This window comes from Mesoplodon mirus (assembly GCF_964341445.2).
Source record: "Mesoplodon mirus genome assembly, chromosome: 9".
NCBI classification, from domain to species: Eukaryota; Metazoa; Chordata; class Mammalia; order Artiodactyla; family Ziphiidae; genus Mesoplodon; species Mesoplodon mirus.
The window spans coordinates 78,573,036-78,593,542 of NC_138985.1; the positions used below are offsets into that span (position 1 = coordinate 78,573,036).

Consider the following 20,507-nt stretch of genomic DNA (forward strand, 5'->3'; position numbering starts at 1 on the left):
AGTCAATGACAATTCAAAGGACAGTCTGGTCACTAGTATCTGCTCTTATCTGGTCATCTGCTCCATGTAATTATCACTGCCTTTTAACGAACTGTAGGCTCATAGTGGAAATAATATTATAAAGGGCTGACAAAAACTATTCTGTTTTCTCCAGAGGGTGGCACCCACATAGCCTTCAGTGGAGTAGTAGTCAAGAGTGATGAACCTCTCCTTGGTGTATTCTAGTGGTAGCCATGAGGAAACTCCAGATAAAACTTGACTCCCTTTTCTTTCTGTTTCCTCTGGAGGGGAAGAAAAAGCAACTAGTGGGGAATGGAAAAGAGGAGAATAAGAGTAACTGTGTAAGATAACTGGGGAGTGGAGGGTGCTGAAGCTGGCCAGGATGGCAAAGGGAATAACGTGTCAGCCTTTTGTAGGTGCTTTTCCTCTATTTGTGTACTCTGATGGACCTGAAATGCCTTCTGCTCTGATACTTATAATGTGGGAGCCAGGGAGCTAGACATAGGGTCATGGTTCATCATTTATAGTATTTATGGTTTGAGGCTGAGCTGGAGCCTAAGATACATCATTTTCAGATCTCTTAAAATAAGGTCTAGCACTGTTTTATAAGGAGAGAGTCCTACCCCTTCTTACCCATCCAGGTTGACAGCATGGTTATACATGAGAAGGAAGAGCTAAAACATGTGGTTCTGTTCTTATACATTATTCTTTTACTTCTTTATTTTGATAAATTTATTTATTTTTATTTATTTTTGGTTGCATTGGGTCTTTGCTGCCGCACACGGGCTTTCTCTAGTTGTGGTGAGTGGGGGCTACTCTTGGTTGCGGTGCACGGGCTTCTCATTGCGGTGGCTTCTCTTTTTGCGGAACATGGGCTCTAGGCGCACGGACTTCAGTAGTTGTCGCACGCGGGCTCAGTAGTTGTGGCACACGGGCTTAGTTGCTCTGCAGCATGTGGGATCTTCCCAGACCAGGGCTTGAACCCGTGTGCCCTGCATTGGCAGGCAGATTCTTTATATCACTGCACCACCAGTGAAGCCCATCTTTTACTTCTTTTACTTATATATTCTATATTCAGTATTGTCATCCATTTATATTTTATATTAGCTCATGTCACATTTCTCTTTTTCTCTCAGACGTCTTTCCCAGCACATTTTTTTTTCCTAATGTATAATGAATGCCCTTTCTATAGAGCACCATGGGTTGGGAAAATAAGAAAAAGGGAGATTAAAAAGGAGTCAAAATACTGGGAGCTGGAGGCTACTTAGAGAACCTTACAGGAATCTTCAAATGCTCTTCTACCTCTTTAAAACATTTAGTGTGGACCTACTTGTTGAATCCTGTCATCTTACTCCCTCTTTCATCAAATAATGCAGATCTGGGTATTATGCTTTGCTTTTACATTTAGCCAGTGTCCTTCTTCTAACTCAGCTCATTAGATACAGGAATTGCAAGCTTGGCTGTTTTTCTAAAAGCTAAATTTCAGGAATTGTTCTATCTTGTTATATAGATATTGAATTTAGACTGACTTCTCATTTCATTATCATGGTCTGTTCTTTTGAGGGATAAGATAACCACCTAACTTTCAATTTATTGGAAAATGTGTGATAAAGCCTATTTAATCATTGTTGCATTTTAAATTCATATAAACTTAGATGTGATTTCAAAAAAACTTCATTATCACATAAAAATAATTCATTTTAATTTTCCCATGTCTGTTTATTGAATTTGGGGATGGTAAAATTTAATCATTTTCATGCCTTTACAGGGTAATGTCATTTCATTAAATATTTCATATTTCTACAATGCTCTACTGCCTTCCTATTTACAAATTTTCTAGCTAGCAGTTTTCAGTCAACATTTGATTTATTGCTTTAGGGTAATTAAATGTTCTTATAAAATCCTATCATTCTAAAGTAAGTAGTGTATTGAGTCTTCTCACCGTTCTTTCTTTTTGATTGTTCTAAGGTACATTTCATATTGGAGGAAAAGGTTCACTGAACAGCCCATTACAGATTTTTGTAGTGTGATAAGAATCAATTCCACAGCTCCATTTGGTAAGTGTACATCTTGACTACCATCTTTTCCCTGCAATCCAAAAATTCAAAGGAATAATCTTTCTTAAATTATAATTCTCTAAAATAATAGCTAAAATTAAATTGCTCTGTTCATGTTGTATAACTTCAGTAAAGTTAAAACAGAACTATATACCAGAAGAGAGATCGTCATAGACATAGATAGATATATTTCTCTTAAGAAAGATAAATTTTTTTTGAAAAAGTGATAAATATCATTTCTTATTTATTTTCCTGATCTCTCAACAGAAGAACAAGACAATTATTTTTTGCTGTGTGATGTTTTACCAGAAGATAGAATACTTAGAGAAGAACTTCAGAAGCAGAGACTGGTAAGAGTTATTTTAAAGAATGAGCAGTGTGTTGGGAACACATACAAAATCATTTTTGTTATTGCCCTTTTTTGTTTGTTTTATTCTGGAAACTTTCAAACATACACAAAAGAGGAGATAATACATAAAGATCTTAAAACAGAAAAGGTAGACACTTGACTGAAGATTAAAGCATTTCATGTTAAAAATGCAGAGAGAATTTTTGGCTTTGTTTTGCTTCCTGGATTATCTCTAAAATAACAACAGAGCTTACACATTTTAGTGTAATTTTAGCTGCCTGACACATGCTAGGGTTCAGCAATCGTGGAAGAATGCCCTCAGCTAAAATTGAGTTGAATTGATTAACTTTTTTTCTCCCTCTGGAATGTGCTATGCACTAGCACTTCTTTTGTTCCCCTTTATGAATTAAGCATATAATTTGATCATAATAGTCTTTCTCATTTTCAGCCTTAACGATAAGGAAGCTGATTTGAAAATCTCAGCATCTTTAGTCTTTTAAAAAGATAACAGCATATACAGGTGTGAAAATTTTCATTTTCAGAAGTTGAACAGAAATTGGTTAATTTTTTGAAGTTACTAATTTTATTTAAAAGTATCCAGTTTTCCATTATTTGTCACTAAATCTCAACTATTACTTGAAAATGACTTGCTCTTCCTTTAGTGGTTACTTATAAGTATTCCCTGTATCTTTGGACTTAGCTAGATATGTTGTGAAAGAAAGCTATGATTTCATTGTTTCTGCTAAATCCTCAAGAGATCTAGGAGGAAAATAAATCCTGTCTACCGAAGTCATAAGATTTGAGAAAGTCCCCTGAAGCACATTATATTATGTAAACATGAGATGATGTTGTTGGATACTGATTTATTTAAGAAAAAGTATGCTTTTCCTATAGCAACAAACCCAGTGAAGAAACAGGACTCTCTGAGTTTCTCTTCTTTCCCTATTGTAATATCTAAGAAATCTGCAGAATAAGGATAAATTGACTGTAAAATTTTATGGATTTTGTTTGGTAGTACTTATTCATAATTTTTTATTTCCGTGAGCTTTTTCACTCTTACTCACAGTGGTCTTAATCAAAAATGACCAAACTGACATAATCCTAGTACCCCTATGTATTTCTTTATAAGAACTCAAACTGTAACACAGCAGCCATTACTGTTACTCAATACACAGAGTCTTTATTGTATGTCTGTAGACAGACTCAAGTCCCTAGAAATATCTACATCTATAAAACTTAGATAACCTTTTAAGATTCTGAAACCAACTCCAATATGTGGGTTCTTTCCCCACACCACCATGCAATTCTCTGACACCACCTGCATGTTCTACAATTCAACGCAGTCCTGACACTGTCTACTCAAAGATAGCATCAGATCCCACAGGTTAAGGGCTCAGCCCCACAAGACTGCCATCCACTTCATATACCAATCACAAATCCAGGTTATCACCTGTACTTCTGACCAACTGGCTGTGAACCCCTATAAAGGGGTTCTCATGACCCTCCTTCCTTGGGTTTGATTAATTTGCTAGAGTGGTTCACAGAACTCAGGAAACTAGTTTACTCACTAGATTACTGGTTTATTACAAAGGATATTAATGAATGTGAATCAACAGCCAGATGAAAAAATACATAGGGTGAGATTCTGAACAAAGAAGCTCTGTCCCCATGGAATTTGAGGCCCACCAAGGCAGCATGTAGATGAAGTTCAGAGAGCTTCATCAACCTGGAAACTCTCTGAACCATGTCCTTTTGGGTTTTTATGGAAACCTCTTTACTTAGGCATTGTAAATGATTGATTAAATCATTGACCATTGAGGGGAATGAAAGTTCCAACCCTCAAAATGACATGGTTGGCCCTCATCCTTAGGTTACCTGGTACTCTCTGAAAGTCAGCTCGTTAACATAACAAGAAACACATTTATAGCTCTCAACACTTAGTAATTCCCTGGATTTTAGGAGCTAAGTGCCAGGAATGGGGGCTAAAGCCAAATATACATTTCTTATGACAAATCACAACATCCCATCTTTTTACCAACTTTATACTTTGTCAAAGTAGTAGATTTGATGAAAGTAAGTGTTATGGCAGCTTAAAAGAAACAAAATATGATGAAACTGCAGTCAGTGTATACATACATTCATATTCATTGAATTCCTACTTAACTAGATGATCATACAATGAAGCGCAAGGCATGGTTCATGTCATAAAAGAGTGTACAATCTAGAAAAGAAACGCAACTATGTGTTCTTGGGAATGGAGATAATGATAGAATGTAGGGCTTGTGAAGATTAAATGAGATAATGCATGTGATATACTTACAATAGTATCTGTTATGTAGAAAGCACTCAATAAATGTTGCCAGTAATACAAATAACAATATATTGTGTCTTAACAGTGAGATGGATTTGGGTATTTGGAGAGTTGTAGAAAAGGGAGGAAAATACATATGGATCTGTATGTTCAAGGTATATTCAGGAAAGTTAAGGCTGATCTGAAAGATTTTTGGAGGAGTGTGAGATAGGTTTGAAGAGGTAAGATGAAGCTAAATCATGGAAATCCTTTGGTGCCAGGATTGACTTTCTAATGAGAAAGACCCATTGATGTTTCTTCATTGTCCATGAGAGTGAAATGAAGAAAAGATAAGTGTAGCTGTATAAAAATCCAGTTTGGGCTTCCCTGGTGGCACAGTGTTTGAGAGTCCGCCTGCCAATGCAGGGGACACGGGTTCGTGCCCCGGTCAGGGAAGATCCCACATGCCGCAGAGCAGCTAGGCCCGTGAGCCATGGCCGCTGAGCCTGCGCGTCCAGAGCCTGTGCTCTGCAATGGGAGAGGCCAAAGCAGTGAGAGGCCCATGTACTGCAAAAAAATAAATAAATAAAAATTAATAAAAAATTAAAAATCCATTTAAAGCTGGCAAGTTCTGACTACAGACCAACTTGGAGATGTGGAAAGAAACTAACAATTACTGAGTGCCAGCCATATGCTATGCCTTTGCATTAGATCCTTGCTTCATAGCAACCCTGTGAGATAGCTATTAAATGCTGTTCTACTGATGAGGAAACTGTGGCATAAGAAGATGATTTTGCCCAGGAGCACTTAGTGAATGAGAAGCAAAGCTGAGGCTTTAAGCTAAGTGGTGTGCCTAATACCTGCCTTTTTAAGCCATGCCACGCTGTGCAAGTCTAGTAGTTATTTACTCTGCTTCCCACAACTCTTGTACTCTTTTTTTATTCTAGGCTCTGATAGTTGCTCTGTCCTGGATGCTCATTATCTTATAGGTCTGTGTAGGGAGGGGATTCAGGCTAGGATTGGACTTTCAGGAAAGCAGAGGAGGCTTACAATAGGCTACCACTGGGAATGGTGGCTAGAAGATCAACAAAAAAGAAAAGGTTTGCCAAGTAACAGGAAGACAGGCTGAATTTGCAGTCAGACATTTCATTGTAATTTTATGCTCTGTAGTGTGGAAGCAGGAGGTTGGTGTGGGTGATCTTCCTTTGGGAGTTGGCAGTGACGACAGGATGTCTCTCTTTTATGTACAACGAGCTCTACAAGTCAGTAACAGACATTTCCAGAAAGAAGTCCAGTTGATCAAATGAACCAGTCTTCAACGAAAGTAATAACACACCTTTTTTCTTCTATCAAGTTAACAAGATTTGAGAACAATAACACTAAATGGTGGCAAGAAAATCACAAGCACTTTTTCAGCCACTTAAAAGAGTGTGAATTGGTATACCATTCCTGAAAGGCACTTAAATGTAGCTTAAACCATTTAAATTGCTTCATGGTAATGGGTATATAATCCAGTCTATGTTTTTCAATGAACTCAGCTCAGTGTCAGTAGGATCTCAAGTCCGTGAGAGAGGACCCTCAAACTAGAGTGGCATTTGCTCTCCTGATTTGCATTAGTGATGACTTGCATAGGTAGCATTCATATGTACTCTCTCATTTGGAACTCTAGGGAATTCCCTGGCGGTCCAGTGGTTAGGACTCTGTGCTTCCACTGCAGGGGGCACAGGTTTGATCCCTGGTCGAGGAACTGAGATCCCGCAAGCCACGTGGCATGGCCAAAAAAATTTGTTTAATAAAAAATCATTTGGAACTCTAAATAAAGGATTTAGTGTAAATACCTGTGTATGATTTGCTGTTAATTCAAAATGACTTTGTAATTTCTTTGAGGTAGGAATTATGTCTTATATTTAAATATCCTTCCTTAGCACTCACTATATTGCTAAGTTCACATTGGTGTTTTTTCCAAGCCCCATTTTTTTGGGGAAAAAAAAATCTGTTTCTGTGTGAGTGGCTGGAGGCATATAGAATCTAAATGATCCATTTTTTCCATTTTTTTTTAGACCTCACTGGTTGCTTGTGACATTTATGAGATTTGTCTGAGTTTCCAGTTTTCTTTTTGAAGAGCTTGATTCCTACTTGACACTTTTTGAAATTTTTCATCTGTACTCTGAAGGTGGAACTACAGAATTAGGAAAGATTCTTGAGGGTTTGAATAGCTTGTATACCTTCCTCCCTTTTAGCTTCCTTCTTTAAAAATATTCCCTTGATCCCATCATTCTACCTTAATCTCCTCCAGTGGTTCTTTTCCCTCTTTTCTTTTAAATGGGTAAGTTTTCCAAGGTTCCCCATCCAGGGGATGCACTCTCATCCATACCACTGCTATGCTGATGGCTTAAATTTTGGTCCTGGCACACAATAGGCAGTCAGAGTAAATATCCATTGATTGGTTCATCTCCAGCTTTCTTCCTGGCTTACCTCTAAACTCCAGTTCTAACTTGCATTATGTTGAACTTTTCCATATAAATTATCAATGAACACCTTAATTTTAAGGTGCCTAAAACTGAACTTATTTTTTTCTCTACCAAAATTTGTAGTTTGCTGTTTCCCTTTTCTTATATAATAGTACCACCGTTCCCCTGGTCACTCAGTTTGGAAATTTCTGGAATCATCTTTAACTCATCCGCATACCTAAGTCATTTGTCAAGTCCTGTCAGTTCCACCTTTGAGTCCCATGTACATCCTTTTCTTTGCACTCCTAGTGCCTTTTACCTTGTATGTGGAATCACTTCTCTAATCAATTGGCATTGCCTCCAGAATTTTAATATTAAAATACATAGCGGGTCATTTTATTCCCCTAAAACCTGCAGTGGTCTTTTTCATCTACATATTCTTAAGCTTTTCTGGGCTCAAACTACATTTCCAGTATCTTTCCCCATTTTTTCGTTCAATTACCCAGGGTCCAGTTTATTCATTTATTTAATAAATATTTATCTTGTCCCAGACACTGTTCTAAATTCTGTTGATATAGCAGTGGATGAAATAAGCCACAGCCCCTGCCCATCTAGAGATTTCACTCTAGTGAAAACACTACTTGTCTCACAGTTACTCATATGTTAGGTGGTTTCAGGAATCTGCTTCATCAATCAGGAATGCCAGCCCCACCTGTGGAAATAACATAGGCCTCAAGACATTGTTCACATACCGTACTTTCCACAAAAGCTTCCTGATGCCACCAATCAGAATTAGTAACCTCTTCTAAGCTCTGTTAATACAGTATTTTACTTGGCTTTTCAATTATAGTTAGTTGTTTAAAAATCTTTCTTTCTTACTGGATTAGATGCCTCTTAACGGTTGGGACTGTCATGTTCAGTTTTGTATCTTCTCTGAGCCTTGTTCATAAAGCATTAACTTAAATTTGATCCTGAAGTATTTGTGTGGCATTTCGATAGAGCCATATAGTCAGATCTCCCTGATTTAAAGAAGAGAGGTGAAATAACCGAGGCAGACATCTTTAATCACAGGTTACACTTTTCACTTAAGCATAAAAAAATACTAGTTTTTACATTTGCCTACAGTAGAAGATAAATGGCAGTCATAAGCTCCCAGAGCAAGATATAACTTTTAATTAAACTGGGACGAGGGGAAACATCCATTTAGCTGCATCAAAGTGGATTTTTTAAATCACTATTATAAATGTCAGCTTGAGAGGTCATTCTTGACAGCTATAAATATTTTATGAAAATTTTAACCTATATAACAATTTGATCCTCTGGAGAGAAACAGTGTTTTTTTGGTTTGTTTTTTTTTAATGCTACTTCATATATCCCACCTCCCCCGACAGTAAAACAACAAAATGAAATTACATATCTCCCACTAAGAAGATTATTCTCCCTTGTGCCACTTTTCTGTATAGATTTCAGAGATTTTTAATAAAGGATCAAATTATATCAGTGACTTATAAAGTATAATGTTATACCTTTCCTGCATAATTCCTAGCTTTGTAGCACAAATTTTCTAATTGCACCTACAGTAACTTTCCCAAATATAAGGTGATGTTTCCCATTGAATGTAACGTTATTATTAACAGTGCAACAAAGATCAAGTTAGCTAGAGTGACCACTGAGTAATATTAACCTTCAGATTAATTAATGTTTTCATTTAGGAAACAAACGTAAACCCAGTCTGAAACAATACTAAACTGAATCCTAAAGCTTGCCACTTTGAACTTCTTCAACAAGAACTTAAATTTTGCATGGCAGTTTTTATATACATTGGCTCTGTGAGATCACTAAGGCAATATCATTATCTCTGTTTAGATGGAAAAACAAGTTTGAAGATATTAGGAGATATGCTGAAGGCCACAGTTATATAATGTATTAAATAGGAAGGGAGGATCTCAAACTCCTGTTTTCCAACTCTAAGCACCATCCTCTATCAGGATTCTTTATCAAATTGGATCTTCCTTCTATAAGCAAATGTGGCATTTTCAAAATAGTCAATTTTTAGAATTAATAAAAATGGATGAACAGGACATAAATACATATGTAAACAAATAATAGTGTTCTGTTTCCATTGCTAAGAATTTTTTTCATCTACTTTCTTATTAGGTCAGTCATAGATAGGAATTTCTTATTCCTTTGGGCCTAAGCTGCTTATATTTTCTTTTAACACTTGAAGATAGTGTGTTTTTGGAGTTGCCTCTATCTTTAGAGAAACATAGGACTATACCTGAGCTTGAGTTTAGCCAGTAAAATACTTCCTCAGACAGATTATACTATACTGATCCATGCCATGCTGATAGCTTCTCTTTTCTTCAGTGTAAATTATTTTGCAGTCTCCCATAGCCATCTTTCCATTTTTAAAAGTCCTCCTCTTCTTGCCTAGGCTGGATTCCCTTTTATCTTTAATACAAATAGAAATAAGGCTTTTCTAGCTCTCATGTGTTTAACTCTTGCATTTTTTTGTTCTGTGTTTCAACTTTTCTTTTTTTTCATTGTGATGACCTATTCCATGTAAATGATAAATCTGTATAATTTTTTTCTCTACTCGTTAATTTTTTAAAGATGTTCTGTCAGGGCTTCCCTGGTGACGCAGTGGTTGAGAGTCCGCCTGCCGATGCAGGGGACACGGGTTCGTGCCTCGGTCTGGGAAGATCCCACATGCTGCGGAGCGGCTGGGCCTGTGAGCCATGGCCACTGAGCCTGCGCGTCCGGAGCCTGTGCTCTGCAGCGGGAGAGGCCACAACAGTGAGAGGCCCGCGTACCGCAAAAAAAAAAAAAAAAAAAAAAAGATGTTCTGTCTATTCTGTTTCTTGCTTACTCTTCAAAAGCCACCTCACGGAGATTCAAAGTAGGAGAAATATACTGACTGTGTATCCTATGTAGCAAGCAGATGGTTACTGCCTTTATCATTGCAGTTTCAAAAAGGGTAGGATGTACTGATATCTTTCAAAAAGGTGAGATATTAGTCAGATCAAATCTCATGGATTTGGGGGAAGTATATCATCATCCAGTTAAGAAATTTCTCTCTGGCTTTTTTGTTTTACTGTTTTTCTTTAGTCATTGACATGCGTTTTCTTACTCAGTTAAGATGTCTTGATATTGCCATAAACTTAAGTTTCCCTCATCTCAAAATGCTGAGAACACTGGGTTTTATTGTATTTTAAGAAACTGTATTGTGTCATTGATAATCCTTGTTTTAATACAGTTATTCCTGCCTCTACATGCAGCTCATCCTCATACTTCTTTGCCCTACTCCCAATCTTTCTTCCGAGAACTTGGAGGAAACCTGTGGAAAAGAGCTGGATCCTTTTGTGTCCAAGGCTCCCAGGGACTTAGCCTTTAAAACTTCTTTAAAATTTCAGCTATTTTCTTCCTACTTGCCCTTTTCATCTCATGCTCTGCCAAAGGTGAAATAGTTCTTGAGTCCCTGCCTCTTTTCAGAGAGCTTGTCACCTTTTGGAATTCAATTTGTCTTTTTGCCTTTTTTTTTTAAGATATTTATTTATTTATGCATGCATGCTGCACCAGGTCTTAGTTGTGACACGCAGGATCTTCTTTGCAGCATGCAGGATCTTTTAGTTGTGGCATGCATGCAGGACTCTAGTTCCCTGACCAGGGATCGAACCCAGGCCCCCTGCATTGGGAGCACAGAGTCTTACCCACTGGACCACCAGGGAAGTCCCTTGTCCGGTTACATTTTGAGTTCAGCTTTTTGGAGTCAAAGTAAATTGTGTGGGGCTTCCCTGGTGGCACAGTGGTTAAGAATCCGCCTGCCAGTGCAGGGGACATGGGTTCAAGCCCTGGTCCGGGAAGATCCCACATGCCACAGAGCAACTAAGCCCATGCGCCACAACTGCTGAGCCTGCATTCTAGAGCCCATGAGCCACAACTACTGAAGCCCACACGCCTTGAGCCCATGCTTTGCAACAAGAGAAGCCACCGCAATGAGAAGCCCGCATTCTACAACAAAGAGTAGTGCCCACTCACCACAACTAGAGAAAGCCCACACGCAGCAATGAAGACCCAACGCAGCCAAAAATAAAAATAAAACAAATTTATTTAAAAAAGACAAACATGGGGCTTCCCTGGTGGCGCAGTGGTTGCGAGTCCGCCTGCCAATGCAGGGGACACGGGTTCGTGCCCCGGTCTGGGAAGATCCCACATGCCGTGGAGCGGCTGGGCCCGTGAGCCATGGCTGCTGAGCCTGCGCGTCCGGAGCCTGTGCTTCGCAACGGGAGAGGCCACAACGAGAGGCCCACATACCGACAAAAAAAAAAAAAAGACAAACATGATTGGCACAAATGTGTTTATCCCAGCTTAGCTTATAGCTACAACAATCAAAAGTTGCCTGAAACTCAAATGGTCAACAATAGGGCAATGCTTTAATAAGTTACAGTTTATCCATATAATGGAGTATAATGACAGTAATCCCTGCTCGCCGCAACTAGAGAAAGCCCGCATGCAGCAACAAAGACCCAACGCAGCCAAAAATTTAAAAAAAAGTTGTGTGTGGGTTTTTCTGTTTGTTTTTCTAGGGTTTTTTATTATCCACCTTTTTCTCATTGTAAGGATATTCTCTTGTGGCTTTCCTCATCCTAAGCAGAGTGAAATTCTTCCTCCTTCTGCTTTATTTTAATTAATATCTTAGTGACTAAGTGCCACTTTTGGTTAAAGTAGATGCTTTTCCTCTTTTCATACAATTCAGAAAGACATATACATATATATGTATCTGTCTACTAAAAGAGACAATTGGCTCTACTAACTAGTTGTCGTAAATAAATTCCAAAACCTGTTATTGTTTAGTATCTAATCTTAGACTTTTGACCAAGGTATCAGTGAATATTCTATCAGTAAATTACCACATTTAGTTACCTTGGTATACATTTTGCTAGAAGTTTGTCTATGGAGTATATGCCAGCAAATTATGTCACTTGCTATCGGGTGTTCTTTGGGTACATTCCTGACAACACCCCACTCACCCACCCAGTCAGAGCTAGGCAACTGGTGACACCTTCCTTAAAATTTAATCCATGTTAAAAATTGTGACCATGATAAATGAAGTACAACTTTGGAGGCTAGTAGTTGGTGTTGGGAGGGTGAGGTGGGGATTTAAAATGATTTTTCTAGGGGACTCTTTTGTCTAGTGTGTGGATATCCCCTTGAGTCATTTTTGACAAAGAATTAAATGACTTTCCATGTCAACTCCAGTCCACGTTTAGGACTATGCAGTTTTTATAAGAGAGTGTCAACTCAGATGTCTTCTGGTTACCTTCTAAGTCCAGTGGCTCTGCATCCAAGTGAGAGCTTAGAAAAGTAACATTCCAGCTACTTGACTGGAAGGACAAAGTCAAGAATATTATCAACCGATATTTATAAAAACGATGTTCAGGGAAAATTGTTTAAGGAAGTTCATAATTTTTCTAGGAAATCTTAAACTCTCAACCTCCAATCAAGAGGAAGCAGGTATCTGTATTGTATCATGACAGTTCTTATCCCACCCCTCTGCGTTGCTTTCACTAAGTTTTGGGATATGCTTTGACACGAGAGACAGCTTTGGAGAATCAATATGAGAAACAGTCCATCTTGTTTGGTCTATTTATTCTTGGTATGTTGCCCATTATATCACATAGTATACTTATTTTCAGTGACTTCTAGCTTCCCAGCGTTAGGCCAGACTTCACAAGACTATCCTCACTTCAAACATCAGCCACAAGTTGGGGGATCCCCAGGCCGCCTTCACTTCTGACCAGCTGGCTACAAATTCAAGGGGTTCCCACTAACCCCCTCAGGTTTTTTAATTTGCAGTAATGACTCCCAAAACTCAGGAAAGCACTACATTTATGATTACAGTTTTATTGTAGAAATAGGTCCAAATCAGAACCAGCCAGAGAGATACATAGGGTAAGGTTTGGGAGAGCCCCAAACACAAAGCTTCCATTGTCCCCAGGGATGTATTGCCCTTCTGGCACATCCGTGTGTGTCATACACACAGTATTGGCAACCAGGAAAGCTTACCTGAGCTCTGGTGTCCAGAGTTTTTAATGAAACTTCATTAAGCTTGATTGATTGACTAATTGATCACATGGTTAAACTCAAACTCAAGTTCCCCTCCCCTTCCTGAAGTCAGACTGATATCCTGTGGCTCAAAGCCCTAACCCACTAATCATATGGTTGGTCTTTGTGGCATGGCAGTCCCCATTCTGAGTTATCTCATTAGCATAAACTATCAGGTGGAGTCAAAGGGCCCACCAGGAATAACAGAGACACTCCAGCCACTCAAGAAATTCCAAGGCTTTAGAGGTTATCTCCTAGGAACAGGGGACAAAGCCAGCCAAATTCTTTGTTACACAAACTCCTGTCCATCTGTTTCCCTCATCTAAGAAAGCTGATAGCCAAATTTGAGGCCCACCTATAAGTGTGAATGTGTGGGTTTGGGTGTGTATATATGTGTACGTGTATATTTCTTCTTTTTATTTTTTATCTTCAATTTATGTGCCCATCCCACACAAATTTTTCTTTCTTCCTTTACTCATTTTTATGCTATATTGTTTTGTAATCACCTGAAATACTTAAGTGAAATCATTCCAAATACCTCAGAGATAAATATTCTAGAAATAGAAAGCAGGAGGAATAAGGAGTTCTCCTGCCCTTCTGTGGAGCCTTTGGTCCACTGCTCTACCTTTATTAGGGAGATTTGTTGTGCTGCCATGCTGCTGCCTTTGAGCTAGGTTGGGAGGGAACCTTCGGAGTGTGCCATTTTCTCTCATAGTCACTCATACAGCCATTTAGCCAGGAAACTATTGTGAATCTAATATGTCAGTATCAATAAAATGTTTTTGATATCTGTAATTAATAACATCAGCCTTAGTTTTACTTCCTTATGTTAATGCAAGCAGTTTCCATTGGATTTGTCATTTAAGCATCAGTTTTTTCTTTCCTGTGTACAAATACTTACCTAAATTGACATTTTCTAAATTGCTCTTTCCCAAATTGGATGATTTTTATAATTTCCAACCTAACTCACAAATTTCATTTTCTACCTATATGTCAGTCCCCTGTGACTATGTTGCATGCCATCTGCTATGTCTACTGTTTCATTAATGTTTCCTCTGCTTTGGCTTATGAATAAAGATAAAAGACTAGGCACTGACCCCTTTACTACCATTCTTGACATTTTAAACCAATTACATAAACGTACAGCTTGTTATTATGACTCTTTGCCTAATACATCAGCTGTATTCTTACAGCTATGATTTTTTGTTTTTTGTGGGGTTTTTTTGCAGTACGCAGGCCTCTCACTGTTGTGGCCTCTCCCGTTGCAGAGCACAGGCTCCGGACGCACAGGCCCAGCGGCCATGGCTCATGGGCCCAGCCGTTCTGCGGCATGTGGGATCTTCCCAGACCGGGGCACGAACCCGTGTCCCCTGCATCGGCAGGTGGACTCTCAACCACTGCGCCACCAGGGAAGCCCACAGCTATGGTTTTTATCCAAGCCTATTTTGTAATGAAAATTTTATCTGATTTCACCAGCTGCTTTCAGAAGTTACAACGTATAACATCTGTGACGTTCTTTTCATCCCTCTATTCTATAAATCCATGAATAAAATCTAGTATATCTACCCAGCATGGGATTTTTTAGAAAAATAAAAGCACCAAAATGGTGGCTTGGATTTGCACATCTTTGTGATGCTTTCTATGGATTGTCTCCTAATATTATATTTTTCTGTTCATAAGTGACTTCAAACATATGCTATGATTAATCCTATCAGATACCAAGCTTAACAAAGGAAGAAAGGAAGGAAGGGCAGGAGGAAAGAAAAGAAACTTTGTTTTTGATTGCCCAAGTGTCTTCCACCCAGTTTCTTCCTCACTAACGCTTGATCAGCAGCAATCAACATGTGTGCTACAGAAGAAGGAAATACAGAATCATTAAAGCTGCGTGTTGTTTTGTCACATCATACCAAGTTAGCAGCAGTGGGAATAAGGGTGGAGGGACATGGTGGTGATGTGGCTCTCTTTTACCTAGATTCCTCCTGACTGTTCAAGGAGTCTGAGGAAGTAGAGACCATAGGAAACAGATCACCTCCATTCAACAGTTATTGCTTACTCCTGTCGATGAGGCACGGTAGGGACTACAAAGATGAACCAAGCAGTTCTGCCCCTTAGCAAGCTTTTTATCTGGTGGGGTACATTACATAAAAGTAGTAAAATTAACAAGGTTTTCCTAGCAGTCATCCATATACTTTAGAAGACCATTACTGAGTTGGGAAAAGTTTCCCTTTACCAGACTTCAGAGCCTAAGTCCCAGGCTGGTTAGTTATTTTGTGGTTTATGATTTAGAGAGTGGGGGAATCGGATGGATGAAAAAATAATTTTTTTAAGAGGAAGGGGAGGGGGACAAAGTTTGGCAGCAGGGCATCCAACAACCAAATGAAATGTGTGAACCGAGGATGGTCTTGGTGGGAGTTGGGGAAGAGAAGAACATTAAAAGACATTATTGGGACAGTTGAAGAAATTTAAATATTGCCTGGATGTTACATACTATTTTGGAATTATTATTGATTTTCTTATGTATAATGATAGTGGCACCGTGGTTGTGTATAGGAGAAAGTCCTTATTAGAAGAGGGATGCTGAAGTATTTGAGTGAAGTGTCATGAGGTCTGCAGCTCACTTTCTTACTTTCAAATGATTCAGCAAAACAAAAGATGTTTAGTGCTAAATATATGTGTGTATAGTTGTGTGTGTGTGTGTTTGTGTCTGTGTGTGAAGAGAGAGGGAAGCGGTGAAATGTGAACAATTATTGAATATATATATTGAGTATAGGAATGTTCATTGTACTAGTCTTTCAACTTTCCTGTTTGTGAAATTTTTCATAATAAAAAATGGTAAGAAAATAAGAGACACTGACAGGGTTACGTGACTTGAATAGCTTCCAGGTTTACTAACTCATTTGGCATATCATGACATAACTGTCAGCACAGCCAATTTCAACAAATAAATGAGAACTATCTTCTTAATTTACTGAATTGATTACAACAGGATGATGAAAGCTATTATAGGATATAATAGTTGCAGAATTAAAATAATTTCTTTTTCATCTTCACATGATTTGTTTTATGTATAAGTAAAATTTGATTAAAAGTATATCTATATATTTTATGTTCCTATATTAAGAAATAAGAATAATTTCCTATTTGTTTTATAATGTACAGACAGACATTTCATAGAGTAGGCTTTATTAGATAAGAGGGAGAGTATGTTGCCATTATTTTATTTCTTAATATGTTTAAAGAATAAAACAAAAACAATGTTCTACTTCAATATACTTAGTTTCCTTAATTGTTGGATTTAATAATTATCATTCTAGTTCATTTTCTTATCTTGACTTGCATCTCCTGTTTCTCTCAACAAGTCATTTTAGTGAGAAACATGAATTGATAGTTATGCTTTTAAGATATATACTTATTAAAAGTATATATACTGTATTAAAATGAAAGCGATTAAGTGAAAAAAAAGTAAAAACTTGTTCTCCAAATTCCTATCCCATAGCAATATAAAATTCTCTATGTAACTCTTTATATTTCTAAAAATTATCAGTTGTGAGTTTTTTAAAAAAACAGCTACTTTAGAACTTTTAAATTAATAACCAATAATAAATTCCATTTTTTAGGGTAGTTTACATATACAGTAGGCTATTATCTTTGTTTAAATAAATATCAACTTACTATTGCTGTAGAAACCTCTCCATTTTATAGTCTATATGAAGTGCCAGTCCTATATGAATAAGCGATAATCAATTTTTTTATAAACTCCTCTCCTTTGAGAATTTCATCTTGATTTTCAGGAGAGCAGTCAGATTTGTAGTGTGTTTGTTGTTGCACTGGGGGTGTAAATTTAGTTATCATGTATTATTAAGACTCTACAGTAATAAATTGTATACATGTGACATAAAGAAGCTCATGTTCTCTTAGAAGAGATGGTTGGGACATAGTGTTCTTTGAAGACCAAGCAATATAGATGTCTATGGAACACTACATACTGTGGTGGCAAAAGAAGATACTTGTAGCACAGAAGTGGTCAGGGTCAGTCCACTTTATGATTTGTAGAGTGTTTCAGAAGCAATTTAGAGATCACCAGAACCTAAGTCCTAGAGAAGTGGCATGCTCAAGGCCACATTTAGAGCTAGTTAGTCACAAAACCAGGACAAGAATACACATCTCCTGAGTCCCCATCAGTTGTTGTTCCCACTCACCACAGAGATGTAGTGTTTGAACTGAGCTCTGAAGGATTAGGGAAGAGAACTCCAGTTGGCAAAGATGGATGAAAAAAAGAGAGAACAGTTACTCCAGACCATTGAGTGGCCTGAGGAATCACAATAAGTAATTGAGAACTGCTATTGAGAAGAGTAATACACAGATTATAGCAGATGTTCTTGTTTTTCCCTGTAATAGAGTTTATATGGGAAGCAATGCAAGAGAAGTCTTTTAAAAACCTAGAGTAGAATCAGGTACAAAGCAATGTGAATGCCATTCTAAAGATTGTGGATTTTATTCAGTAGAAAACAGGGAGCTATTTCATGTTACTTTAAGTACCAGTTCTAATTGTTTCATTTTCAGATATAGTCATTACATATTTATATACTAGGTTTTTTTTTTTTTAAGGTCCATTTACAATCAGATTTTGACTTCCATCTCTCTGGACATGCTTCGGATAAACTTACTTTTTAAATGTGTGTGTACAGGGAAAGTCTTTCCTATAAATCTATCCATCTGGTATCTGGTAACCTCAGTAGATCCAAGTAGCACAGAAGACAGAAATCAGAGAAAAAGCATCCCTATGAGGTAAAAATAACTTCCACAAAGCTCATCCAAATACTGGGAGCTACTCTTTCTCAGATACCAAACAAATTTGACTTAATTTTTTCCATAGAATTTGATTATCTATTTTTCTTTAGCTGGATTTTAGGAATTCCTATAATCTTGTTCTAGCTTAAGGAGAAAAACAGGAGGTCTATGCAGAGGATAGCAAATGAAAAGGAGGTGTAGATGGCAGAGCCAATTGGTGGATACAGAAGTAGACTCACTGACAGTGATGACCATAAAAGAGTGAGAAGGAAGGACAACCAGAAGAGCACAACAGTTTAGAGTCATTTGTAGGGACAAAGAGATCCTGAAAGTAAATTGATACGTTACAGTACAATATAGTAGTAATTGTTCATAGCAAGGACCCTACATCATACAGAAAAGGTTAAATCATATCTCAAGTTTTGAAAGTAGGGAAAACATGAGAGGTGTCTTGGAAACCATTTTGTGTAAAACTATTAACCCTTTAAATACCAAATTGAAATTTCTACGATCAAGAAAATCTACTTAGCCAGTATACCTCTTTTTATAATTGTCAGAAATAAGGCATGATCACATTTGTATATATTATCTCTCCTGTTATTTTACCGTGTTCTAAAGCCTCAAATGCTGAGAAGTAATCCATCTAAGACTGATCTAAATGAAGTTTTTGTGTGGATATTTTGTAAGAAAGATTTTTATGTTGCCCTACCTTTCCAGATACCTATCCCCTGGATTCTGAACTTGTTTGTTCACTAAATAGAAAGGTTATTGTTATATGCTATGTGTCTAGATATGCTACAGTGGGTACGTTCTGAGAAAAAAAAAAGCAAATGTGCTATCCAGACATGGCACCAAGTAGCTTTGTAGCTTTAAACAGGTCACCCTAATATCTCTTTATAGGCAGTTAGTCCATAGTTTCATGAGGTCCCTTTCAGTTCTCAAATTCTAAAATGCCAGTACTGAGCAGCATTGGTCAGAAGGAAATCTTACTGGAGAGGTTAGATGTGGTTAGTAGAAATAGAATGTTAATGGGGAGACAGGAAAATAGCCAAGAAGGAATAGGTAGTGTATTCATGTTATTGCAACCACAAGAGTCAAATATGGCAAGAATACAAGTTGGAGCTGAACAGTTGCAGCAGAGAATCCAACCAAAGCTGAACTACCTGGTGGCCATGTCCATTTTTCCCAATTATAGAATTCTTTCTTATATTGATGTTATTAAAATGAGAAAAGTCTTATGCAAATGAAATAAACAGAAAGCAGAGATGAAACAACAAATGGTTTAAGTAGCTCCCCTTGGTGGAAGGTCTGGGAAAGAGTTTAAAAAGAGTTTGTGCAGTGAACAAAAGGCAGATCTTGAAAGAATGAACTTAGATAAAAATGAAAGGAGTTGTATGGAACCTGCCAGGTTAGGGACGACACAGGTACTCTAGAGCCCTTGTCTCTCTTACTGTGGTTGTAGGTAGTGCAGATAAACTAGCAGAGAATTCACAGTGCTACCTCATCACCATGTGAGACAAGCTCCAGAATGTGAACAAAAGAACAGTGTGGTTTTAGTTGCTTGCCATTAAAAAGTGGCTTCTTGGGGACTTCCCTGGTGGCGCAGTGCTTAGAAATCCGCCTGCACAGGTTCGAGCCCTGGTCCGGAAAGATCCCACATGCCACGGCGCAACTAAGCCTATGAGCCACAACTACTGAACCTGCACTCTATGAGCCCACGTGCCACAACTACTGAAGCCTTCACACCTAGAACCCATGCTCCGTAACAAGAGAAGCCACTGCAATGAGGAGCCCATGCACCACAACGAAGAGTAGCCCCCCACTCGCTGCAACTAGAGAAAGCCCGCACGCAGCCAAAAATAAATTAATTAATTTTTTTAAAAAAGTGGCTTCTTGCTTTAGTGCCCTGTCTACTCCATGCTTCTTCTAATTCACCAAAATGTAAATTAGGCTCTCCTAAGAAGAATCAATTTATACACAACTTCAGGTGTCTACACTTAGGTTGTGCAATTCAGGGTCAACTGATAAAACTTAAATTTCGCCAAAGAAAACTGTAGATGGCTTAGTATCACTCTGGTTTAGACTCACAAATGTGTTATATTTGTGCTGAGTCAAAACCAAGGAAATATTAAGTTGAATAAGATTTTTCTTTAGCCAACTTTGGGTTATATCATCACCAGCCTGAGAAATATGAGATGATGATTTTTAATAAGCATTAACAGGTCTTGTAGGCTGAAAATGGGAGCAGGCAGAGAAAGTATTGCTCAGCCTTACTGTGGGATGTTTATAGTGATCTTTATCAAGAGCTTTATCTATTGGGTTTTTGGTTTTGCGGCTACCAAAGTTGTAGATATAGGGCTCTGAAATGTGTTTTCTCTTTTATAGTCAAACTATACATGTTTGTAAAAGTTCGGTTTTCCTTTAATTTGACTTTTACTGTCACTTTCAGTTTTTATGTAAAATTC

At 37.8% G+C, this 20,507-nt stretch overlaps 1 protein-coding gene across 1 annotated transcript in view; it reads left to right on the forward strand.

Annotated features, from left to right (window-relative positions):
* Window positions 1-20,507, forward strand: part of ZNF277 (zinc finger protein 277) — a gene marked incomplete at its 5' end in the record, with an annotated part of 119,333 nt that overhangs the window by 67,242 nt on the left and 31,584 nt on the right. Inside the window, 2 exons of the mRNA XM_082632239.1 lie at window positions 1,969-2,057; window positions 2,325-2,407. Coding sequence (XP_082488365.1) covers window positions 1,969-2,057; window positions 2,325-2,407 — 172 coding nt within the window. The remainder of the gene's footprint in view (window positions 1-1,968; window positions 2,058-2,324; window positions 2,408-20,507) is intronic.